The sequence below is a fragment of the Muntiacus reevesi genome, chromosome 18, assembly GCF_963930625.1.
Source record: "Muntiacus reevesi chromosome 18, mMunRee1.1, whole genome shotgun sequence".
Classification (NCBI taxonomy): Eukaryota; Metazoa; Chordata; class Mammalia; order Artiodactyla; family Cervidae; genus Muntiacus; species Muntiacus reevesi.
In genome coordinates this window covers 7,509,649-7,535,016 of record NC_089266.1, presented here as the reverse complement: position 1 = coordinate 7,535,016, position 25,368 = coordinate 7,509,649, and the positions used below count along the sequence as shown (strand labels likewise).

General features: G+C 54.4%; 2 protein-coding genes and 1 non-coding gene across 5 annotated transcripts in view; all 3 read left to right on the top strand.

The window, feature by feature from the left end:
• The window catches only part of RNF157 (ring finger protein 157), a 75,980-nt gene extending 56,549 nt beyond the window's left edge, over positions 1-19,431 (top strand). For all 3 annotated transcript variants that reach the window (XM_065909010.1, XM_065909013.1, XM_065909012.1), the window contains 10 exons: positions 64-223; positions 342-454; positions 2,553-2,791; positions 3,752-3,860; positions 5,213-5,324; positions 5,930-6,117; positions 6,400-6,465; positions 7,297-7,345; positions 9,975-10,085; positions 16,414-19,431. In XM_065909010.1, coding sequence (XP_065765082.1) covers positions 64-223; positions 342-454; positions 2,553-2,791; positions 3,752-3,860; positions 5,213-5,324; positions 5,930-6,117; positions 6,400-6,465; positions 7,297-7,345; positions 9,975-10,085; positions 16,414-16,535 — 1,269 coding nt within the window. In that variant the 3' untranslated portion in view covers positions 16,536-19,431. The remainder of the gene's footprint in view (positions 1-63; positions 224-341; positions 455-2,552; positions 2,792-3,751; positions 3,861-5,212; positions 5,325-5,929; positions 6,118-6,399; positions 6,466-7,296; positions 7,346-9,974; positions 10,086-16,413) is intronic.
• On the top strand, positions 13,053-13,124 carry TRNAE-UUC (transfer RNA glutamic acid (anticodon UUC)). The gene has a single exon. It is a non-coding gene; the product is annotated as a tRNA-Glu (tRNA).
• A 1,287-nt stretch (positions 19,432-20,718) lies between the features above and the next one.
• On the top strand, positions 20,719-25,062 carry FOXJ1 (forkhead box J1). The gene is made up of 3 exons (XM_065910285.1): positions 20,719-20,764; positions 21,318-21,984; positions 23,644-25,062. The coding sequence occupies exons 2-3, from the start codon at positions 21,487-21,489 to the stop codon at positions 24,397-24,399; spliced, it is 1,254 nt and encodes a 417-aa protein (XP_065766357.1). The 5' UTR covers positions 20,719-20,764; positions 21,318-21,486; the 3' UTR covers positions 24,400-25,062.
• Positions 25,063-25,368: the final 306 nt, after the last annotated feature.

The window sequence follows — 25,368 nt, the reverse complement described above, 5'->3', positions numbered from 1 at the left end:
ACTAACGTAAAGCATGGGTCGTGAGGGTCTCTGTGACACTGGCCAGCTTCTCCCCCCGGCCAGGTGGCTGAGGACGAGGTGAGCGACAACAGCGCTGAGTGCGTGGTGTGCCTCTCTGACGTGCGGGACACCCTGATCCTGCCCTGTCGCCACCTCTGCTTGTGTAACAGCTGCGCCGACACCCTGCGCTACCAGGCCAACAACTGCCCCATCTGCCGACTGCGTAAGCCCCCGAGGCCCCGCCGGGCCCCCAGGTCACCACCCCCGCCCCCCGCCGGGACGTCTTCCGTGGAGGCTCTAGTCCCTCCTGACTCCCCCAAGTCCTGTTTCCTTCTTCGCAGCCTTCCGGGCACTGCTCCAAATCCGAGCCATGAGGAAAAAACTGGGCCCCCTCTCCCCAGCCAGCTTCAACCCTATCCTCTCATCCCAGACCTCCGACTCAGAAGAGCATTCCGTAAGTTGGGCTTTTATTTTTTCACCTTCTGTCCTTCCTTCTTCACGTGGCTTGGCAGCAAGTAATTGAATCTTGGCACTCTGAAGTATTGAGTAAGCTGGCCGAGATCGCATTGTGTTAGAACCCCCCGATAGGACAGTGGAAAAAGAGGTTCTGATCGTTAAAACCTCCCCTTTCCACCTGGGGAACTCAGTATCCAGTTAATATTTACCATCTCTAGAACCAGCGGCTTGCTGTTTCACTGCGGAGCTGGGGTCAGTTCTGGAACGCCCCCAGGCAGAAACAAGAGGATGATTGTTTGAGGTTTAGAGTCAGCTTACTATTTTTATCTGAATCCTCAGAGAAGGTGACTATTTTTCTTTATCCGGTTTCATGGCTTCAGATACTAGGAGCCAAGTAGATGAAATAATTCACCTTGGTCTCATAGTGTAAGTGATGGTGCAAAGCTTCCGAGCTTTGTAGTTACAGACTAGAAGGTCTTGTCTTTAGGTTAACATGTGAGTGGAAGAGATTAATTATTAATTATTCAGTAAGTGGTACTGGAATGATTAGGTAGCTATTTAGGGAAGAAAAATCAGTTAGTTTAGCACTTCACTCCTTATCAGATAATGAATTCCAGGTGGAGTAACTAGTTAACTACCCTAAAGACAAAGCAAACCAAACCTTAAAAACCTAGAATATTTTACAGATGATTCTTCAGTTGACTATGGATGGGGGTTCTCTAAGTGGGTTCTCTAAGCTTGAAAACAACCCAAAACAAGAACATGTAGATTTTATCACATAAAAAACTTTAAACTTTACATATGTAAAAGATGGCCCAAGTTAAAAGGCAATCAATAAATCCTATAAAGAAAAAAATGTAGGCACAACAAAATGTAATCAGAGGAAAGGCTAGGATCTCTAGAATAACTCACCTGAATGAAATAATAGATAAATGGGCAAAGATATATATAAGAAATTTCTCAAAAGAGAAAACATAGCTGGTTAATGATCAAACACATTAAAATTTTAAAAGTCAATCACATTAAAAATCAACAACATGCAAGTTAAAATGAGAGATCATTTTTCACCTTTCAAATTTAGAAACTTCCTTTTTTAAAGATAACCCATGCTGTCCAGAAAGCAGTTAAAATAGGTGTTCTGTTCTGCTTATAGGAGTATACCTAGAAAGTTCACTGTAAAAAACAAACAGCTATATATATCAAGAGCCTTAAAAAACATTTGTACTTGGGGATTTCCCTGGTGGTGCAGTTGTTAGGACTCTGTACTTCCAATGCAGGGGCCACTGGTTTGATCCCTGGTTGTGGAACTAAGACCTGCATGCTACACGACAAGTCAAAAAATAATAATAATAATAAAATGAAACTTTAAAATGGCTTTATAAAAATAAAAAAAAGAGGTGTATGATAGGGTGAAGATTTAATAAAATTAATAATTGAAAAAAAAAAGAACCTTTGGACTTGGTAATCTAAGGTCTTAGAATTTAATACCCAGAAAATGATCTGAAAAAAAGAGATGTGTGCATAATAAATGAACAGATGTTCATCAAAGTGCTGCTTACAGCAGGAAATGGATGCAGTTAACTAGCTAGCACTAGTGGAAGAATTAGGAAAGCTATGGTATCTATGAAAAGGGACACATGTGAAGGAAAATATTTTGTTCTGTGAAATAAGCTTGGTATAAAATTATTATTTACAGGTTGATCACAACTGTGTAAATAATACGGAGGGAAAAAAATTGGAAGAAAATACACTAGAATGCTAGCGAAAGTTATCAATTTTGGTGACTCAGTTGTTGATTTTTTTCTTTCTTTCCATTTTTAGGTGTTTTCCAAATTTCCTGTAAAGAACACATATTTCTATTATAATCAAAAAATAAGCATTATTAAGAAGAAGCTCATGTATAAGTAGAGTCTCAGCACATGTGGTTCTCTGATATTTTCTCTTTCTTCTGCCTCTAATACAGAAGTTTTTCTTGGCAGAACCCCCAGACTAGATATAAAAGGATGCATTTTTCCACCACAGAGGAAGAAACACACTCATACCATAAAATGAAAAGTTATCTAATTAGTTTTTCACCCTGTCTCTGATCCCCCCAGTCCTCAGAGAACATCCCGCCAGGTTATGAGGTGGTGTCTCTCCTGGAGGCCCTCAACGGGCCCCTCACCCCGTCCCCAGCGGTGCCCCCGCTCCACGTGCTTGGAGACCGACACCTCTCAGGAATGCTGCCTTCCTACGGCAGCGACGGCCACCTGCCTCCCGTCCGCACCTTCTCCCCCCTCGACCGCCTCTCCGACTGCGGCAGCCAAGGACTCAAGCTCAAAAAGAGTGTCTCCAAGTGAGTAGGTGGCGAGCGACTGCGTTGGCCCTGGGGTCCCTGACGCGATGCTTTCGGTCCATCCTTCCATTCCTCCGTGCTCACTCCAGACCTGGGTCCCGGGGGCGGCATAGACCCTCTGGGCTGTTGCCAGAGCTGCTCATTTCACTGGAGACCTGGGCTAACGACGCCTGAGGGGGAGTTATCCCATCCCTTAGGAGAGGAAAATAAGATGGTACATGGGTCCTTAGGAGGATCCAGACGGATAAAACTTAACGTGTTCTGTTTTGGGAGGAGGGTATAAGGGACAGAGAAGATGACATCATTACGGTCATCTAGGGGAGCATCCCTGGGGAGCGTCCCTTAGTCTGAGGACTGAAGGAAGCTTGTGATCTGTATTTCTTAAGTATTTACATCCACCTTGGCACAAGTCATGGAGCTTCTCCGGGTGGCATGGTGGTAAAGAATATGCCTGCAATGCAGGAGACGTGGGTTCAATCCCTGAATGGGGAAGATCCCCTGGAGGAGGAAATGGCAACCCACTCCAATATTCTTGCCTAGAAAATTCCAGGGACAGAGGACCCCGGCGGGCTACAGCCCACGGGGTGGCAAAGAGTCAGGCACAACGGAGCGTGCATGCACAGGCACAAGTCATCATATCAGTTTCCCTGGTGGAGAAAAGGAGGGTGTTTTACAGATGAAAATACTGAAACCCTAAAAATGTCAGTGGTTTTCCCAAAGTTCGGACACAGCTATTTGAAGGAGCAAAAGGGGGAACTCAGGTTTTTCTGACACCCAGAAGAGGTCTCAGACCCCTCGGTACCCTTTCCCATGTCTCCACTCCTTCCTAAGAGGTAAATTCCCTGCAGTTCCCCCCACGGTCCTCTGCTCCCTCTGACATCTGGTTGATGGGAGTGCGGGCTAGTTCCAGTCTTTAAGTGGGCATTGGCTGCAACTATTTCTCCCTACGGCCTCATGCAGATCCATCTCTCAGAATTCTTCTGTGCTGCCCGAAGAGGACGATGAGCGTTCCTGCAGTGAATCTGAGACACAGCTGTCTCAGAGACCGTCAGGCCAGCGTCTCGGAGAGGTAATATATGCTCCATCCTTGCTGGGTTTTGGACTCTGAGTCCTTTCCTTCCTGCCTGCCGGCCTCTTCCGGTCCATCTGCTCCCATTCACTCATCACACCTTCTGAACACTCTCTGAGTCACAGCAAAGGTGTCACTAGACTCATTCGTTCAACAAAGAATGGAGCCTGTGTATCTGACCAGGCGTGATCTTCTGTGCTAAGAATAGCAACAATGGGGAGACACTAAAGTCCTGCCCTCGTGGTACTTATTATAGGCTTGGCAGTTGGGGTGGGGTGGACACGCAGGACAGTCAAAGACAGTCAGAGTGTATGTGGCAGGTGGTACCGTGGATCAGTGGATCAGGTAAGGGAGGGTCGAGGCTAGGAGCAGGGATGCTCACTTTAAAAAGTGGTCCGTGGCGGGACCTCCCTGGCGGTCCAGTGGTTACAACTTCGCCTTCCAAAGCAGGGCGCAGGTTCGATCCCTGGTCAGGGAGCTAAACATAACATAAAACAGAAACAATATTGTAACAAATTCAATAAAGACTTTTAAAATGGGTCACACAAAAAAAGTGATCCATGGAGAATTCCCGGGCTGTCAAATGGTTAGGACTCTGTGCCTCTACTGCTTCTCAGACATTGAAGAGGAAGGCAAGAGAAACATTCCTGGTCCTAGGGACAGTACATGTGAAGCACAGAGCAGAAGTGGGGGCCCTGAGCAGGCCAGTGGTACAGCGGGAACTTGGCTTGACCAGGGACCCCCGGGCAGAGGTGTGCAGACAGGATCAGGCAGGAGACAGACAGAGCTAGGCAGGGGGGAACACCTGAACTACAGTTTTAAGAAAAGAACGCCTGGAGGAGAAAGAATGGGGTATGGAGAGAGAACCAGCAGACCTTTGCATCTGTCCGGGGTGGACTGAGGTTACGAGCCCAGGTGACGGATGGCGGGGTGGGGGACCGGTGCGGGCTGGGGAGGGAGATGGTGTTTATGTTAGATCCATCGAGCTGGAACCAACCCCCCCATCCCAGAGGAGAAGCCCAGGGGGGCTCTGGGGCCTTGACTGGTTTTGTGTTCTTCCCGTTCAGAAGGAGAGCTGTTTGTAATCCTGGGGAAGCCTGGGGTGCCCCATGTCACAGCTGCTAGCTGACCTGGGTCATCTGAGCTGCCGCCTTTGTGTGGCTCCAGCAGATGCTGGGCCTCGGGCAGGAGGCGCTCACACCTCCCCCGGGAGACAGCCAGCCACCCCGGGTCAGGGCTGCAGAGAAGTGATGACAGAGGAGAAGCCGGCCCTGCCTTGCACGTCAGCCCCCGCCATCCCTGGCCCGGGCCCCCTACCCTGACTCCTTCCCTCCGACTCTGCCTCTCCCCAGGAATGCGGTGTCACCCCAGAAAGTGAGAACCTGACCCTGTCATCGTCAGGAGCTATTGACCAGTCGTCCTGCACGGGAACCCCGCTCTCCTCCACGATTTCCTCCCCAGAAGGTACCTGAGGAGGGCGGGAGTCCGTGACGCTTCTAGTATTTCCTCCGGGATGGACTGGGGAAGCAGCCAAGTGATACCTCAGCGGCCGCGCCAAGTAGGGCCCGACTTGAGAGGGAAGTGGGACTCGGGGTCTTGCAACGAGAGGGTGGTCTTGCCACCCAGCTAGGGGGAAGGCAGGTATCTTGCTCCCAGTCCTACTGTCGTAAGATTTCTTTTAACATCGTAACAGGCAAAAGCAAATCCCTCACCCCTGAGGTTGAGTTCGGAGCTCTAAAATGTAAAGGAGAGGGATTTCCCTGGGGTCCAGTGATTCAGACTCCGAGCTTCCAATGCCAGGGGCTCAGGTTTAATCCCTGGTCGGGGACCCAGGATCCTGCATGGCCCACAGCATGGCCAAAAAGAAAAAAATTTAAACTTAAATAAAATGAAGTGTAAAGGAGCCAAACCTTGGCAAACCTTAAATCTAAACCCTGTTTGGTGAGGGCAAGGCCAGGCTGCCATGGTCCTCACGGCCCCCTGGGTGCGGGGAGAGAACCCTGCTCCCAGGGAACTCACAGCAGCCGTGCCTGATCTCCATCTCCTTCCCCCAACTCCTGTCTCCAAAGACCCTGCCAGCAGCAGCCTGGCCCAGTCGGTCATGTCCATGGTGTCGTCCCAGAGCCAGCACTCCCAGATCAGCACCGACACCGTCTCCTCCATGTCCGGCTCCTACATCGCCCCTGGCACGGAAGAGGAGGGGGAGGCCCTCCCCTCCCCCCGGGCTGCCAGCAGGACCCCCTCAGATGAAGAAGAGGTAAGTGGGGGGTAAGGGATGACTCTCGCTGCTCTTGTTCTGCAGGCTCATCCCAAGCAGCTCAATCCAGGGTCTGCCAGGGAGATCACAAAGCCCCCCCGGTGCTCGGGAAGGGAGCCTCAGAAAACAGGGTACCGCGTCCTTAAGTCAAAAATGCCCTCGTATCTGATCTTTGGTTTGGCACCACTTCTGTCCTGAGGACTTGGTTTGGGTTTGCTGCCAGGCGAGCTGGGGAGGTGAGCTGGTGGTGTCTGCACCTTGATTTTTGCCGCTCTTCTGCAGGTGACGCCCGCGGCATCTCCAGACTGCAACTTCATGGGCCTCGCCGTCGAGGAGCAGGACGCAGAGGTAACAGCCAGGCGGAGGACGGTGGTGCCCCCTCCCCAGTCTAGGGGCCTTCAGTGCTGGCAGAGGGTGTGAATGGGATGGGAGCTGTTCTGGAAGAAGCCTGTTAAGAGGCGGGTGCAGAGCCCAAGGACTGCCCCGATTAGCGAGGGCGCTGGTCTCAGTGTAATAGGCGTGGAGAAAGTTCTAGAGAGAAGTCTTCTAGGCCAGACCCTCGAGAGGGTGTTTGTCCTCCGTTCGCTTAGTATTCACCCGGGACAGCCGGCTCACGAGTGCTTCCTGGCAGTGGGGGGACACTGATCAAGTGGCGTGGCTTTAGCCTGCCCCCCACCCACTCCACCCATCCAGAAGCTCCATCCGGTGGAGGAGTCAGGATTGTAATTCAGCATGAGAAGTGCTTAGACCCAGCTGTGGGGCAGTATAGGAGCACTCGGCTCACAGTGGGGACGCCAGAACTCTTTTTTGAGCCACAAGTTCTCAAAGGCATATCTGGACAGGGTTTGGGATCCTAAGGAATTTCTGAAAGTGTTTTGATCTCACAGTTTGCTTTTTCAATTCACAACTTTGACATCCACCTTAGAGAGACAGTGTGAGCTAAACCATTACCAAGACAATTCTTGAGAGTCCTAGGATCCGTTTGTAATGCGCCTCAGACCTGGTCCCTGCCGGCCGATCCTGCCTCGCCAAGCAAAGTCTGCCTCTGCTCAGCCTCTGAGCCGTCTCACGTGGATGGGAAACGCATAGAGACCAGGAGGCTGGTTAGCGCTGTTTTCGGCCACTCAGTACACTCATGTCACTGCTTTCTGGACTCATAGCGCCTTCCTTCTGTCCTAGGGGAACGATGTTCTAGAGGAAGAGGACGCATCGCCCACACAAGAAGATGGTAAAAGACCTGGTCTTTGGCTCCCTGTTATCATATTTCTTTCCTGGGTATTCGCTAAACGGTACAGAAAGGGGCACCGGTGTGACTGGGTGGCACTGCTCAAGGGTGCGGCTTTGGAGAAATGTTGTCTTCTTGATGAAATATCAAAAAGCCAGCAGGGTATCCGAGGACCTCAGTGGCCTTCCCAGCTTTTTCCGGGCCCTTGAGCCAAGGTTGCAGAAGATATCATTCAGGTGGTTCTCCATCTGCGTGGAGTAGATTCTGAAGCTCCTTGGGCAACTCCCATCACCTTCCTTCCTGCTTCAGCTTCTCAGCAGTCTCCTGGAGCTGGTCGGGCAGCCCTGGAGCTGAGCTGCAGCAGGAGCAGAGGGCAGTTTCCATCGCTTGGGAAGGACTTGGGAAGGACTGCAGGTCTGGTTTTGCTTTAGTGAAGAAAAGGGCTGTTGTTACAGCCTAGCAGGGGGGCCTTAGCAGCAGGGGGCACGGTGACGGCTGGGGGAGACTTCGGCAGCTCAGGACAGGCCAGCGTTCTGTGAGCTATTGGGGCGATTCTCTTTACTGTCATTTAAGCCTCGGTTATATCTGGGTTTTTCTCCTAAGTTGGAGTAGTTGGTTTACGATGTTGTGTTAGTTTCTGCTATGTGGCAAAATGAATCCATTATATATATAATATATATATATACAATATATAATATGTGTACAAGACATAATATATATACACAACATATATGTACAATATATACAATATATAATGTATGTACAAGATATAAGTATCATGTATAATATTTTATTATATACATACATATAGGTACACAATATATATGTACAATATATTATATATACACAATATATAATATATGTACAAGATATAATAAGTATCATGTATAATATTATATACACACATACATATAGGTACATAACCTATGTACAATATATTATATATATATAATATATGTACAAGGTATAATAAGTATCATGTATAATATTTCATTGTATACATACAAACATAGGTACACAATATATATGTACAATATATTATATATATACTATATATATATTGTATATAATGTATCGTGTATAACATTTTATTACATGCATACATATAGCTACAACCGCTCTTATTTAGAGCCTTTCCCACATAGGTCATTACCCTGTACTGAGTGGAGTGCCCTGCCCTATGCATTGGGCCCTTCTTACCAGTTAGCTGTTTTACACACAGCAGTGCCTGTATGTCAATCCCGATCTCGCAGTTTAGCCCTCCTCCTCTCCCCCCTCCCAACCATAAGTTTGCTTTCTACATCTGCGACTCTTTCTTTTTGGTAAAGAAGGTCAATCACATCTGTAAGCCTAGAGGGGGCCTGCAGACAGAGCAGGGAGCAGGATCGGGCGGGGCTGGGGCTCCCACCTGCGAGGGGAGGCCCCGGCGGCCCAGGAACCGGTGTCTCTTCCCTCCGCTGCTGCGAGGCGCCTCCGCGGAAGGGCGACCTCCAGAGCAGACCCGGATCCCAGCCTGGACGCAGGCGTCATGCCCGCCGCTTCTGCTTTGGCGCTGGCCGCTGCGGGGGGCGGGGTGCGGGGCGCACGCGCACGGGGCGGAGCCGGGGAGGAGGGGCGTGGCGGCCCAGGCTGCGCCTCCGCCCCAGCCCAGCGGGGTTTGGGCGCTGCGGTGGAGGTCTTTAGGACTGGAGTTCCCCATTGTGATGGTCGCCCCCGCAGAATATTAGCCTCTGGGAAGTGCAGGGCAGCAAGTGGTTTCCGTCTGACATTCCAGAGCCCAGCAAGGTAGCTGTATGTTTCTCCCTCTCCCTTCCACCAAGAAAAAAAAAAGGGGAGAGTCTTCAAAAAAATAACGTCTAAAACTGTCCCCATCTTACATGACTCTAGGTTTCCGATCAGTCCCTTAGAACAGGGGTCCCCAACTTCCAGCATCTAATGCCTGATGATCTGAGGTGCAGCTGATGTAATAATAATAGAAATAAAGTACACGATAAATGTAATGAGCTTGAATCATCCTGAAACCATCCCCCACCACCCTCTGGTATGTGGAAAAACTGTCTTCCAGGAAACTAGTCCCTTAAAAGGTTGGGGACTGCTGCCTTAAAACGTACTCAGAATAACAAATTAAGCCTCATCAGAAAATAAATTGTAATTTTGTGAACTAAGCGATTCTTTGATTTGATGGGCAAGATTATGGAACCGAAGAGCTTTAATTGCTGTTTTATGTATTAGTCATTTCGCAGAGCCTTGTGGTCATAAACATACTCCATACAAACCCACAGTCACGGGCCAGAGGCAGAGTCGCTTCCCCGGTGGCCCCCCAGCTCTTCCCAGGCTGACTTACTCCTGCTCTGGGCCTGGGCCCACATCCTGCAGCCCTCCCCAGGGTCTGACTTCCCAGGAACAAGGGCTGGAAAGGGGCCCGTTAAAGAAACAGCAGGACAGCAGGAGAACACAAACAGTTTGATTCCTTTTTTGTCCACTCTTTACCCACTTAATTACTGTCTTTTTTTTTTAAACATATGATATGATTTTTTTTTTTGTCTCCATCCTTAAGATTTTTATTTTAAGGACAGCAAAGCAGAGAAAAAACACAGCCAGCCCCTCTCTAACTGCCTTAACTCCGTTACAGGCCAGAGGACATGCGCATTTCTAGGTATGGAGTGTGACAATAACAATGACTTTGACATCGCCAGCGTGAAAGCACTGGACAATAAGCTGTGCTCTGAGGTCTGCTTACCTGGTGAGTGGCAGTCTGCTGAACATGAACTTGGTGGGAGACGCTCCCTCCCCTGCTCACACCCCTGCTCTCACCCTGGGACACCCACCTCCCGCCTTGGAGTTCCTGCAAGAAGGCATGGGCTTTGTTAAGATGCTGGAAGCCGGTTGCTGAAAGGAGAGTCCTTGAGCAAAGAGAGACCCCTGCTCTGAGCGAGACTGTTAGGGCAGGAAGAAAAAGGGCAAAAATCCCTCCCAGTCCTTCCGATTTGGCCTCCATCACAATCTTACAGATCCCATGGCAGGGGCCACGTTTTGCTTCCATCAGCAGCACTGGAGGCAGACACCACCTCTTCGAGAAAGTCTTAGAGAGCCCTGAGCCCTTGAAAAGGGAACTTGCAACTCCCCAGAGGAGTGTGGATCATTAGGATCAGAGAGGAATTTGAGAGTCAGCGTTTTATAGATGAGCGAGTGGCTCTGTGACCCAGGGAGGCCTGGGTGACCACCAGTTGCTTTGTGCTCACTGGATGTGGATCCCAGAGGAGAGATCAGGGTTCAAGGGTGCCTCCTCTCCCTGGAGCCTTAACTCTAAATTCGATCAGGACCATCAGGGTGCCCCTGATGTGTTCCCACGATGCTTAACTGAATCTGGGATACATTCTCCCGGAGAAGCTCATCTGTCGGTCACACTCTAGGCACTGAGGTCCCTCTGCTCCTTGCTCACTAAGGGCTCCACCAACAGGCCTCTAAAGCCACATCTTGCCCAGTGATCTAGGTCGACGTTGCCTCTCCTGGGTTCACAGCAGAGATTGCCTTCACGTGGCGTGGTTCTGTAATCTTTTAAAGTGCCCTGAAATGAAGACTTCCTTCGCTTCAGGACACCCACGTCTTTGTCGTGGGTCCAGTGCTTTAATTGCTTGGTGACGTGCCTATGGGGCTGGAGGGACAGCCTCCTGTGGTTGCCACTCTCCATCAGCCTGCGAAAGACCCAGGTCCTCACCCCTCTGGCCCCGCGCAGGCTTGCAGCAGGGGAAGCTGTAATTCCCAGAGACGCCTTCCCAAGGGCCCTCCGGTCCCTCCCCACTTAGCGCTGACCCTGCCAAGTCTGTGCCGGGAGCGGCTGGGGCCCAGGGTCCACTTCATTCCTGCCTTCCCGCTCCTTACCTGGCTTCTGTCTGTCCATGTGTTTCTCATGTCTTTTTGCCAAATGTGTAAGTCTGTCTGTCCAGTTTGTTTATTTTGAAACTCATTTATGTTATCCAGACTCTGTGAAAGTTCATGTTCACTCATGCCTGACCCCGAGCTTGCTGGGCGTGCGCACACCCGAGGGGCTCTTGCCGAGGCTTCCGTTCCCAACTGACAAGGGCCTGTATTCCACATGCTGGGATTTTTTCAAGGAAAAAAAAAAAATTGTGAGAATAGATGAATCCCTGTTCCTCAAAAATGGATGCATCCGGGGCAAGGGTTACAGGAAGAATTTGTTTTGGTCAGTAGTTGGGGAAGATGACCAGGGATTACCTGGTGGCTCAGATGGTAAAGAATCTGCCCCCAATGCAGAAGACCCAGGTTCGATCCCTGGGTCGGGAAGATCCCCCGGAGAAGGGCATGGCTTACTCACTCCAGTATTGTTGCCTGGAGAATCCCATGGATGGAGGAACCTGGTGAGTCCATGGGGTCACAAACAGTCAGACTCTACTGAGTGATTTAACGCTTTCACTTTGGGGAAGATGACATCTCTGCCCTCACTCTGCCCTGTGTCTGTAGCAGCTGTGCCCACTGGGCTTTAAGAGAGAAGTCTAGGTTCCTGCCTCCCCTGGGGGACCCCCCTGCCCTTCCCACCCTTGTTTTTTGGCAGAGGGAGCTGCTGGGAATTGTTTCAACCAGCCGTGCAGGTGGAAACTGATCCCATTCTGTTTGCTTCTTCCTCTCCCCAACTCCCTCTGGCCAACCTGCTGGTGGATCTTTATTCCACTCTGGGCTTGCAGGAGGGGAATGAGACCTGGGATTCCTTATGGTGATCTCAGGAGCCAGCCATTCTCAGATTAAACCAAGCGCACCGTCCGGGCCGTGTGAAAGCACATAGCTGGGGTGGCTGCTCTGGGCCCAGGCCTAAGTGCTCGAGGGGTCCCTACGTAGCCTCACCCAGAGGTCTCAAAGGCTCTTATGGGAGAGGGCAAGTGCATCTGCTCCCTCGGTACATGTTTCTCCAGTTCACTGTTAGCATCACACTGGGAGCAAAGTGCTGGGGAACTCTCTGGCAGGATCTGTCGGGTTAATGACAGAAGTACCCACTTTGGTAGGTCCCATGGAATAGACAGACTTCGTCACACTCAGCTGGAAGTTCTGAGTTCCACCCTATGACTGAGGTGCTGCAGGCTGGCTTGGCCGCCAAGACAGCTTCTCGGACTCTTCGAGGGTCTCCCTCTCTACAAGGATGTCAGTCCCCTCACGGAGGGCCCGCGAGGAGCAGAGCCTGGGGAATATCCCGTGGTCCACCGCCCCCAGCCACACACGTGCTCTGCCGGGATCCCCAGCTGGTGGTGAGGACTGCTCGCGTCCCCATCCTCCCCACTCTCATCACCCATGTGGGAGTGACACTGAGAGAGCACCTGTGTCAATCCAGCCCCCTTTTCTCTAAGAAGCTTCTGGATCTTCTTGGACCCGAAAACTAAGGGTGGGAGTGAGAATATGGTATATTCTGAGGTTGTTCTGAAAGATTCTCAAAGGGAGGAAATCTGAGTTGAGAGGGGTAGGTGGCGAGCAGATTAGAATTGCATGCTAGGTAGATGTGGTTGCAAGGAATATGATGGCGTATCACACAAGTGGCAGGATAGTAGTCAGGGGACCAGTGACAGTTCTGTGAAAAGGCTCTGGGGAGTGATGAGGAAAAGCAAAGATAATATGGTTTAGTGGAAATACAAATGTTTTTAAATGACTGCATTGTACAGGAGTGGGCATCGCCAAGGAAATGTAAAATACTTATGGAGGGAATTCCCTGGTGGTCCAGTAGTTAGGACTTGGCGCTTTCACTGCCATGGCCCAGGTTCGATCCCTGGTTAGGGAGCTAAGATCCCCCAAACCATGCATCATGGCCAGAAAAGAAGAAAACAAAAAGTACTTATGAAGACCTGAAATAACCCAAGACTACGACATTACTAGGAAGGGTTACACTTCCCAGATACTAAGGAAAAATTGAAATGAACATCTTTTCCTGGAGAGACCCTGCAGGATGGTCGGAACTGTTACAGCCCTTATATTTAACTAGTGGCTGGGCAGAGACAGGAAGATGGCTCAGACAGTAAGGAATCTGCCTACAATGCAGGAGACTGGAGTTGGATCCCTGGGTTGGGAAGATGCCCTGGAGAAGGGAATGGCTACCCACTTCAGTATCCTTGCCCGGAGAATTCCATGGACAGAGGAGCCTGGTGGGCTACAGTCCATGGGATCGAAAAGAGTCGGACGTGACTGAGCGACTAACACTTTCAGAGACAGGAAGGGGTGTGCAGAAGCACCCTGGATGTACTTCCCAAATCTGCCTCTAGAGGTCTCTCCACTCTCCCATTTCTGAGTCCCCAGGATGGAATTGAGCGAGAAGCACCTTTCTCTATCCTTGCTGAAAGATCCTGGATCTCCAGGCTCCCTTTTCTGGCTGAGGGCTGGACAGAATGGCTTATCTGCTACACCCAGGCTCGCCCTCTGAGCAGGAGGAGCCGAGCAGCAGCAAGGTTTGGCCAAGGGTCCAGCAGGGGCCCTTTTTAGAAGAAAGGGTACTGTCACGAAGCCCACGAGCACAGAGGCTTCAGGTCTGAGTCTTGAGGTGGTTTCAGAAGGAGCCATATCTGCGCCCTGGCTCAGGAACTGGACCGGTGGCGTTGGTAGCAAGGACTGAGGCATTCAGACCTGGCGGCCGGTGGTGGTAGCCGTGTAGCGACGGCGTTTTGACTTCGTACGTGCGTGTGTGTCTGTGTGTCTTCTCTCTCGTTTACCATTTGCTTTTGGTCTTTCCCACCAAACAGCCGCCGTTCCGGAGTCCTGCCCCCTAAACATTGAGGAATAGGTATGAGTTCTACCAAATTATATACTTGAACAAACAACTCACTCTCTCTGGGGGTTCTTAACTTACAAGGACGATCTGGCCTACTTGTCATGCCATCGTCACACTTAGAGGGCCATCCTTAGAGGGCGCCAGACTGCGGTGCCCCCAGGGAATAGGGACCCCCACATTCTGTCTGGCTGAGAGAGATACCTGACAGTTTCCTGTTCCACGGACTCCTCTGGCCCAGGGTTCCCCTCTGCAGGCTAGTATCAGAGGTTTAGGATGGATGATCGCACCAGGACTTTATGGGAAATACAGTTTCTACCCACTTAATCCTAGTGTTTTTGCCATTAAAGGGTTTTGTGTCTTGGGCTGACCTAACCGAAGGCAGACCCCAGACCCTGACGAGTGGCCTCTGTCACAGAATATACTGAGCCTCAGGCCCCCAGTCCAGGGTCACGGGCTCCGTCCTCGGAATGAGCCCCCTGCTGGGCCAGGTGTGGCTCTTGGCTCCGCCCAGGAGAAGGTCACAGTGCAATGGAGGAATTCAGGGATTCAGCAATTTTCACGGCATGAGGAGGGGGGCAGTGGTGCAGGCCGTGGGGGAGTAAGTCGGCACACGCTGGACTCTCTTTGGCCAGGGGGCCGTGTGGGACAGGCTGGGAGACGCAGCTTAGAGGTTCTCAGGCCAGAGGTTGGATGGCTTTCCCTAACCCCAGGGGGTTAGGGCTTCCTCCTCTCCCCTGGAAGGAGTTTCTCGCTGCACTGGAGGGAATGAATGGATGAAGCCAGTCTGTGGGCTGGAGGACTGCTGGGAGGAGATGAACCTGAACAAGGCTGGGGGCGGGCCTAGAGTCAGGCACCCTGCTCAGCACTCTGCCGTGTCGCCTCACTTAGCTCTCCCAGCAGCTCTGGGGGCTAAGTACTCATTTCCATCTGATGGATAGGAAAACCGGGACTCCAAGTACAATGACCTGTCCCAGGGTCACACAGTCAGTATGTTACAAGTTGGGGGTGTACCTGGTTTTCTGACTTATAGATTTAGACATGACTAGAGGGTGAACCGGAGAAGGCAATGGCAACCCACTCCAGTACTCTTGCCTGGAAAATCCCGTGGGCAGAGGAGCCTGGTGGGCTGCAGTCCATGGGGTCGCAAAGAGTCGGACACAACTGAGCGACTTCACTTTCACTTTTCACTTTCATGCATTGGAGAAGGAAATGGTAGCCCACTCCAGTGTTCTTGCCTGGAGAATCCCAAGGACGGTGGAGCCTGGTGGGCTGCCGTCTATGGGGTCGCACAGAGTCAGACACGACTGAAGCGACTTAGCAGCAGCAGCAGCAGCAGCGGAGAGTGAACAGCACTTGCTTGGTGGCTCAGCAGTAAAGAATCCTTCCTGCCAAGCAGGAGACCTGGGTTCGATGATCCCTGGGTCAGAGAGATCCCCTGGAGAAGGAAATGGCAACCCGCCCCAGTATTCTTGTCTGAGAATCCCATGGACAGAGGAGCCTGGAAGGCTACAGTCCATGGGGTTGCAACGACTCGGACATGATATAGCAACTACAGAGCAGCAGAGGGTGAACAAGCCAGAGGTCGTGATTGGATACACAGCAGAAAGGAGAGAAAAGCCCGAATCCAGGGCTCTGGGCGTTTCCAGCGTGGGCAGCCGGTGCTTCCGGTGCAGGAGCTGCGGCCTGGGGACAGGATGATGAGTTTAGGGGATGGTGCCTGTGGGACCCCACGGCTCTGGGGCTAACATCCCCTGGGGTTGATGGCACCAGCTGATAGCGAACCTCAGCGGGCTATTTGGGTGCAGAAAGAGAGGAATGGCCATTGCACTGTCCTCCCCTATGCCATTCGGCCCCTGGCATCCTCTGGACAGCCAAGCACTTCCTGCTCCACCCTGGCCCCCACAGCAAACACTCACTCTGGGCCTAAATTAACCTATTGTTCTCCCTCCCATCCACTTCCTCCTGCCTCATGAAAATCTCAGCTAGACCCAGTTTCTTTTCCTTGTCTGCGGTAACACTGAAGCAAACTTTAAGACCAAATAAAGACACAAATGTGGGTCCTAGGGTAAGGTCCCAGAAAGCAGGGACCATCCGTGTGTCCCGCCGTTGTGGGCCCCAGTGTCTGCGACTGTCCCTGGCCCAGTGGGCACCACTGCTCCTGATTCCTCACGTGCTGTGGTTGGCACACCGTGGGAGCTCCAAGGGCAGCCTACCAGCTTTCGTGCCGAACTCCCAGGCTGCCCTGCTGGGGACACCATCTGGACCGATCCGGAGGTCCAGCTCCAGTAACCTTGCTTTCCCTTCTCAGGTGCCTGGCAGGCCGATGACAACGTGGTGAGTCGTCGGAACACGCAGCGCCGGCGCTTGTCGTCTGGAAGCCTGGAGGACCCCCAGGACAGGCCCTGTGTGTGGGGGCCTCTGGCCGTCTGAGAACCCCCGCCTGTGTACCAGGGCCCTCCTCCTGTCCTCGCATCCCTTCCTGGCCTCACTGCACCGCTGACCTGCTGGGCATCCTCAGCAGGATACGTGGAGACTCTTCAGACCCACGTGCAAGCTGGATGCTTGAGGGCACCTGCTCCTTCTCCCAGCCTTCTTCCGCAGTCGTGATCCTTCCCCTCTCAGAAGGGACCAGAAGCCTCCTTGCTCCTTGAGGGCTAAAGCCACGGGATGAACTGCAACTCCTGAGACCCTCTGCAGAGACTTTTTGAAAATGTTTCCACCGAATCTTGGCCTTCAGGTGGAGCTGAGGCCCATGGACCGGCTGTTTCTTGTGCATCTTTTTTCTCCTTAGGCGGGTAGACCAAGAGGACTCGGCGTCTGCGTGACTTCATTATAAACACCTAGCATTTTCTGGTCTCTGGGACATCATGAACCAATCTGAAACCTCCAGTTCGGGGTGGGGGTTTGGGGGATGACTCCTGCGAAAAGGGAAAGCCATATCGCGCTAGAAGTGGAGTTCCCCCTCAAAAAGTGTTAGGAGCTCCTTTCTCAAGGACAGGAAACAGTGGCAACCACTGGAAGGTTGGTTGGGAAAACAGTTCTTGCTTCTTTCTGGTGGCAGAGGCAGTTCCTCATGTGTCTGTCTGCTTAGGAAGGAGGCTAAATCTTGCTTGAATCTGAGAATCCCTTAGTTACATGACTCCCTTCCGGAGGATTATTTATGATCAGGTGCACTCAAGAAGGCCTGGGACTCCATCCTACGGTGACATCGCAAAAACCATTTGGCCCCTTCTATGTGCCAGGCACATGTTAGGGGCACATGTAAGGAGTGGTATCACGTTTCATCACTACCGCCCTGTCAAGTGGCCTTCTTATCCCCACTGTAGCCATCTCCACCCCCTTTTCTTAAATAGTTGAAGAAACAGGTTGAGAGAGGGGGTGGACCGGTGATTCTCAATTGGTGCCCAGGAGCCCCAAAGGAAGTTGGGGAAAGGGCTGAGCTGGGGCCAGGGGTTGTCCAGGGGGCTCCCCTCCCCACCCGTTGTCCTCCCCTGCCCCCGCCCCCAGATCTGCTGAGCCTGATGGGGGAGGAGGAGGTACTACCTTCCATAGGCTCATTAGAGATGTAGAAGTATTGTTCAAATCATGTGTCCACCCCACCCCACCCCAGTCCTGTGTAGGACATATAACTGACACCCTGAAACAGCAAGGCCAGACCGTAAGCTGTTGACCGTTCATGTCTCAACACTGGTGTTATCACTGGATTCCTCCCGGCTCCCAGATAGGTGTATTGTCTGCTGGCTTTTGGAAGAAGTCGTTTAGTGGAGCCTGAGACTGGGAAGCAAAGCTGGTTCCAACAGTTTGCAAGGCAGATACGTGATTGACAGAGCCCTAGGATACGTCCACCACAATGACTTGAATTCATAGTTGGTATTGTGACCCTCGAAGAGCTTTTCAGGTCCTTCCCAAGGCCTCGAAGCGAGCCCAGTGCCCAGGGGACCTTTCGTACCTTCTGTGTAGTTTCTTTGCACTGCCAGGCAGGTGGTGACCCGCACACTGCTTGGTGGCTGTGGTTTACATCCTGCTCTGGGGGTGGGGAGGCCTGTAATCCCAACAGAGACTACTCAAGCCAAGCCTGAATCTCTGCCTCTGTCTTGAGTTTCCTGCATCCACCTTCTCTGAAATCCTGCAGCGGACTCTGCCGTTTCAGGCCCCACTTCATGTCCTTTCTCTCCCCGAAACATTCGTATGGCCCCTATCATATTTAAGATTTGAGCAATAACCCCATTTCCTGATTTCCTTGAGGTTTGAGCCCCAGAAACGTTAGGGAATGGGGACCTCCCTGAGCCTGGGGTGGCGGCATTCAGACCCACCTGCTCTCCCGGCAGGTAGTATTCACAGTGTGCTGTTACTTGAGATGAAGGCGAGGCAAGTAAACAGGAGCCACAGCGGCCAGGAACCCCAGGAACCGTAAGAGGAAGCCATTGTCTTCACCCCTTCTGGAGGGTCTGCCTTCTCCTGGAAGAGGCTCAGAGAGATTCCTCAAGGCCTTGGCTCCATAACCAAGACTGACCTGGGTGAGAAATGGCTCTTCATGCCTGTTTCTCAAGACAGTTCCTGCTCTCTCCCCAAGCCCCTCACCTCTCTGCTCTCATTTAGCTCTTTGGCAAGTAGAACTCTCACTGGTGGCCCGGTGGTTAAGACTCTGCACTTCCACTGCAGGGGGTGCAGGTTTGATCCTTGGTCTGGGAACTAAGACCCTGCATGTCACATGGTCTGACCAAAGAGGGGGGCAAAAAAAAATTCCTAGAAATAGCCCATCCAGAGATGCTGGTCTTCAGCCTGGTCAGGGAACAGGGCAGATGCCCCAGCCATCATCTGGAGACCAGCCATCATCTGTAAGCAGGTGACCCAGAGAACCTGTGACAGGGCCTGGCTTCTCCCATGAAGGCACAGACTCCCTCCTGAGTTTGGGGTTCCTTCCTGCCATGCTCAGGTCTGAACTCACCTGTGAGCTCACTTCTGAGTGGTGCCATGACCCTGGCCTCCTCGAGCCCTTTTTCCTTCCCCTACCCAGTCCCACCCCCCTCCCCAGAGGTCATGCCCACGCTGGGGCATCGCCTGGGCACAGATCCACACACTGTAAGCCATCTCACCTGGGAAGAGTTCGTGTCCTGTCCACCTGATCTCAGCATGCTGGTTTCTCACTTTGCTTTAGGATCTGCACACCTAGCACACGGGAGTCTGTGTGTCCTGTCGTGCCATCTGTGTACCCCTCACTCCTCGGAGTACACTTGTGGGCACACTACTTTGGGGACGTCAAGGATGCAACATTTATGGATTGCTGCATGATTCTTAAAAACGAATAAAACTGTTGACAAGGGAAGGAGAGCCGTTAACTGCGCAGCTGGCTTATTTGTGAAAATTTGTCTCACTTTCTCCAACACTTTATTATTTTTCCTCAAGACAAGCTGGATGTGAAGGAGTGAACTAGGACAAAGGATCGGGAAAGACATGTTTCTGGATGGGAGTTGACTGTCCGCTGGCCTGGGCACAGCTCCTGTGCAAAGGCGTGATAACGAGCCCTCCCCCCAACCCCCACCCCCCGCCCTTAAACCGGAGAACTTCCAACTGCAGCTGCTCAATAATTGAAGAGAAGGAAAGCTGGTGACTGGAGGGAGCCTGGGAGAAGGGAGGAGGACGGACTATAGTCCGCTGTTGGTCCTCATCACTTAAAGGTTGGTGAAATTAACGGAGCAAATGATCCTGGTAGGGGAATTTGGCAAGGGCATGGCTTTTCTGGGTACCACCCATTGGCTCAGCTTCCTCAGCTATCTGGAAGGGAGGGAGAGGCACTTCCGAAGTAGCTTCTGGGATGTCCACTTCTGGGAACCTTGCTGAGGATGGGGCTGTGAGGGAGCGTTTAACAGGAAGCATGGATTACCCTTCCCGCCATGGGGGTGTCAGCGGACCTAAGCGGCAGGTGGCATCGGAGAGCGAGACCTGCCTGCGGGCACCGCTCGACAATCAGGGTCGGGAGACCGGGATAGGCCGCAGAAACGTGCGTAAGTGCCACTCACAGCCCAGAGAGGAAAGGAAAACCCCAAGCACGCGGTCCCCGAGTCTAAGCCGCTCCCAGCCTTGGCCTCCGCGCCCCAGGCTGCGTCCCAGGAGCCGTCTACACCTCGGAGCAGCCCAAACGGGAAGGTGTGGCGGTGGAGGGGGTAGGGCGGGAGTGAGGTTCCCGCAGGGGACGGCTCACCCGGCGCCCCCGGAGCCTCGGATGGAGCGCCGAGCCGCGCGCCTCTCCGAACCCTGCGCGGGGCCCTTGCGCGGGAATGTCTGGAGCCGGGACTCGGTGGCGGGTAGGGGGCTGCGTGGCGCGGGAGAAGGCGGCAGGAGGAGGGAGTTCGAAGAGAGTTACCGCCAGAGAGAGTGTTAAGAACCCGCGGTCCCCTTGGAGACACGCTGACCAATGGCAGGAGCGGAAGCTGTTTATAGGGGCGGAGCGTCGCCATGGCAGCAGGAGAAGCCTTCGGAGCTGCTACTTAATGCCGGTCCCCCGGCCTCTGGCGTTCAGAGAGGCGCCGTCGGGCGTGGGGGCGACAAGGACAGCTGGCTGGGCCCTTGAGCTGGGGGTGGGGGGGTCAGAGAGCCGCAGGGGGTGGGAGGAACTTCTTCCAGAACATTCCTTTGGCCCGTGCTGCGCTCTGAGCCAGGTAAGGGACGGGGTGGTCTGCCGGCCGCGGAAAGGGAGGGCGTCGGTAGCAGGCTGCTCTCCCATCCTTCCCCGACGGAAGTGGCGGGCCCGGGAGACTGACATCAGAGAAGTTTGGGGGACACTCACTTCCCGCGCCCCTATTACTCTCTATCCTGTTTCCTTCCTTCCTTCCCCTTGCTCCCTCATCCTAATAGCCCTTTTTAAAGATACTGCCCTCCTGGGCTCCTCGCCCCGTTTCCATTTGTTATGGAGGGAAGGGAGAGCGGTTGATTTCCCACTCTAGGGGAGAAGAGAATGTCCTCCGATGTCCCTTACACTCTTCCCTCGTTTGGCTAATTAAGTCTCCTCTAAAACATCAAAGAGGAAAAGAGCCAGGCGGACCCTGCGGAGGTTGGACCCCCCGGGCACAGCTTCTGTTTCCCAGACCAAGGCAGTAAAAGATCCTCCCCAGCTGCGGGGACGATTTTAGAGGAGCCCTTCCCCACTCCTTGCGCACACTCTCTCTTCGGGGGTGGGGGAAGAGGGCTCAGTTCCCCCTGTGGTCCCCGCAGGCACCTCATTCAATTCGGAGGCAGCGACCCCCCGGGTCGCGGGATGGAAGCGCTCTTCCGGGAGGCTGTGTAACTCGAGCCGCGGGCGTCAGCGGGCCAGAGAGCTCGGTCGGCCACCCTGGGCTCGGCTTGTGGATGTTGACCGCCCCCTCGGAGAGTCCCCGCAGATATGGCGGAGAGCTGGCTACGCCTCTCGGGGGCAGGGGCGGCGGAGGAGCCCGGGCCGGAGGGCGGCCTGGAGGAGCCCGACGCTCTGGATGACAGTCTGACCAGCCTGCAGTGGCTGCAGGAATTCTCTATTCTCAACGCCAAGGCTCCCGCCCTGCCCTCGGGGGGCACCGACCCCCACGGCTACCACCAGGTGCCAGGCTCGGCCGCGCCGGGGTCTCCCCTGGCGGCTGACCCCGCCTGCCTGGGTCAGCCGCACACGCCGGGCAAGCCCACATCGTCGTGCACGTCGCGGAGCGCGCCCCCGGGGCTGCAGGCCCCGCCTCCCGACGATGTGGACTACGCCACCAACCCGCACGTGAAGCCGCCCTACTCGTACGCCACTCTCATCTGCATGGCCATGCAGGCCAGCAAGGCCACCAAGATTACCCTGTCGGCCATCTACAAGTGGATCACGGACAACTTCTGCTACTTCCGCCACGCTGATCCCACCTGGCAGGTAGGGGAGGCCCTCCAGCCCGGCCCACGCTCTCGCGTGCTGGATCCGCAGGCGCCGTCAAGCCAGGGCTTGAGGGAGGAAGGCCGTCGAGGAAGGACCTCTAGGGAGCCCAGTGCTTGGAACTGCCCCCACTCTGACTTCAGAGAGGAAGGAGGGCTGATGTTTAGAGGGCTTTAGGGGTGTTGGATTTGAGGTTCAAGTGGAAAGAATTTGTCCCTCATCCAGCAGGCCCAGTCCAAAGACCAGGGCTGAACTATGCGTGGACGCTGGCCCCCTAGAGGGAGGTTGATGGACTGAGGGACACATTTTTGTCTCAAGTCCTAGAATTCCTAGACACGACCCTGCTCCAGGCCAGTTTGTCAGGGCCGGACTGGAATCGGAAGCAGGCTCTACATCCTGCCTGGTTTCAGTTGGCTGGAGGAGGACGGGGAGGGGAGAGGGGCTGTGCTCTGGGGTTTGAAAGACAGCTGTGTCCCTGTGGAAGGGCTGTGGGGCCTTCCTAAAGCCATTGTCCCAGCCCCCACCCCAAACCCTCCCCAGTTTCCTGCCACCACTCCTCACCCCCGCCCTTCTCATCAGCCTCCCTGGGGGGACAATTACCTGAGCCAGGTGCTTTCCACAGGGGCTGTGCCTCCCACACGGCTTCATGTTCCAAGCCTCCAGAACCTGGCGCAGAGCAGCCAAGGGGCCCAGGCCGCCGTGTAAACATCCCAGTCTTGCCTGGGGACACTAACCCACCTGCCGGCCCCACCGTCCAAGCCCCAGACCCTTGTTCCCCAGCGTGGTTGGGACTGTGCACCCAGGCATGAACAAAGCAGGGTAGTGATTGGAGGCTGGGCACACCTTGCCCTGAGCATCTTTGACCATCAGCATCTTCGATCATCTGCCTCGTGGAGACAGACCCAGGATGCGCGGATCACTCCCTGTGGCGCAGGCCACAGGATCGCAGTTCCAAGCTGTTCACATTTGCTTAGGCTCTGACCCGGGGGGCAGTACCATTTGTAACCTTGGTGAGAAAGCAGAGACCCCCCGCCACCCTACCCCAAGCCTGAGAGGCCCCAGGAATGAGCGCTATGCTCTTGGCCCTCTTGGCCGGGTAATAATCAACCGAGGCCTCAGAGCCTGGAGTGGGAGGAGGGGGGTGTTGGGGGTGGGAGGTGAGGGCCCAGGCCAGCGGCCGGCTCTACAAACAAGGAAAATCATCAGATTCCACCCCCCCCACACACACACATATACACACACTCACACCCACTCACTCACTTCACAAACAGAGAAGGCCAGCCAGGCCCAGGCAGAGAGAGATGGCCGTCCAGGCCCTGGGGGAGCCGAGGCCTTTGGCCAGAGGCTGCAGGCGGCAGGGGAGGGGAGGGAGGGCAGGACAGGGTGGCACTGAGAGCCATCCTGCGGCTCAGGGCTCGGATGACTGAGCAGGCAGATATCCTGGCAACAGGGAACAAAAGCCCCCGACAGCACTCCCGGCTCCCCGCGCCCCGTGGCTGGTGTCCCAGAGCCTCCCGGTCGGAGCAGCGCCTCTGCCGCCCTCCATCCCTCCCAGCGGCCCCCATCGGAGAGAAGCTGGTGGGGGGACTGGCACTGGATGCCCCCCATCCACGACCCTGCCCACTCACCCGCCCTCCTCTCCTCTCTCCCTGTGTCCAGAATTCCATCCGCCACAACTTGTCCCTGAACAAGTGCTTCATCAAGGTGCCTCGGGAGAAGGACGAGCCCGGCAAAGGGGGCTTCTGGCGCATCGACCCCCAGTATGCGGAGCGGCTGCTGAGCGGGGCCTTCAAGAAGCGGCGGCTGCCCCCGGTCCACATCCACCCAGCCTTCGCCCGCCAGGCCGCGCAGGAGCCCAGCGCCGCCCCATGGGCCGGGCCGCTGACCGTGAACACCGAGGCCCAACAGCTGCTTCGGGAATTCGAGGAGGCCACCGGGGAGGCGGGCGAGGGCAGGCTCGGGCATAAGCGCAAACAGCCGCTGCCCAAGCGGGTGGCCAAGGTCCCTCGGCCCCCCAGCACCCTGCTGCTCACCCAGGAGGAGCAGGGCGAGTTGGAACCCCTCAAGGGCAACTTTGACTGGGAGGCCATCTTCGACACCGGCACTCTGGGCGGGGAGCTGAGCTCGCTGGAGGCCCTGGAGCTGAGCCCGCCGCTGAGCCCCGCCTCACATGGGGACGTGGACCTCACCGTCCACGGCCGCCACATCGACTGCCCGGCCACCTGGGGGGCTTCAGTGGAGCAGGCTGCCGACAGCCTGGACTTCGACGAGACCTTCCTGGCCACGTCCTTCCTGCAACACCCTTGGGACGAGAGCGGCAGTAGCTGCCTCCCCCCGGAGCCCCTCTTTGAGGCCGGAGATGCCACCCTGGCCGCCGACCTGCATGACTGGGCCAGCGTGGGTGCCTTCTTGTAAGAAACCAGGCCCTGCCCCGCCCCCTCCGGACAGCGCCCACGTCTGGGCCCAGACTGCCCCCCAGTGCAGGCCTATGGACACCCTACTGCCCAGGCAGGGGCTGGGCCAGGTCTCCCAAGGCTGACCCCATGAGGAAAGGGCCCCCAGCCTGGGCCATCCTCAGATTCCAGCCCAGGAGGCTGAGAACTGGGACCTAGGACCAGAATTGCTGCCTCCCCTCCCCAACCCCCCATACACACAGTGTTTCATTGATCCACTTCTTCCCGGCCCCAGGGACACACTCGGGCCCCTGCACTTTCAGAGCTGCAGCTTGGAGGGTCCCTGTCCAAGCTGGAAACCACAGTACAGGGTCCGTCCCAGAGCATCTTAGCTTCAAGACTTCTCCCTCTCCGGCTCTCCTCCCCAGGTCTCTATCCAGAGAAAGTTCCCAGGTACAACAAATGCTAATTAGATGACTGCAAATTAACCCCCTAGAGGCCTCTCCCGGCAGAGCTTCCCTGGTGCCGGGGCCGGCAGTACGTGGGGCGGAGCTGGGGAAGGGGGGCAGAGAGAGGAGACTGAACCGAGGTCGGGGTGCTGGGTGGAGCCAGGAGATTTTCTAAGGCCTCTGGGGCCTTCTGGCCCCATCTCTAGAGGTATAAATCCCTAATCTTTGAGCCCAACTTGAGGCTGCGAGCAGCGGGGAGTTGGGTTTCTGCGGGGTTGGGGAAAGGAGCAGCCAAGCTGCAGAGGGAAGGGGGGACAGAAAGACTAATGTAGTGAGTGTAGCTATAGCTGAGGCTTAACCGGGAGGGACGCGGTGCTTGCTAGAACCACTGGGACCAGGAAGCGGGGGGGATCGCCCCGCGCCCCCTGCCTGTGCGTGTGCAGGGGAGTGCTTTGCTCCACACGAGCTGTGTCCCACACCCATCCCCCTGCCCTGTGGGGCAACTTAACTTTTTCATGAAAAGTTATTTACAGTAAAACATT

Coding starts and splice junctions, on each gene's coding strand:
- FOXJ1 (XM_065910285.1), top strand. CDS start 21,487: ATGGCGGAGAGCTGGCTACGCCTCTCGGGGGCAGGGGCGGCGGAGGAG. Junction 21,985..23,643: donor ACGCTGATCCCACCTGGCAG/GTAGGGGAGGCC, acceptor CCCTGTGTCCAG/AATTCCATCCGCCACAACTT.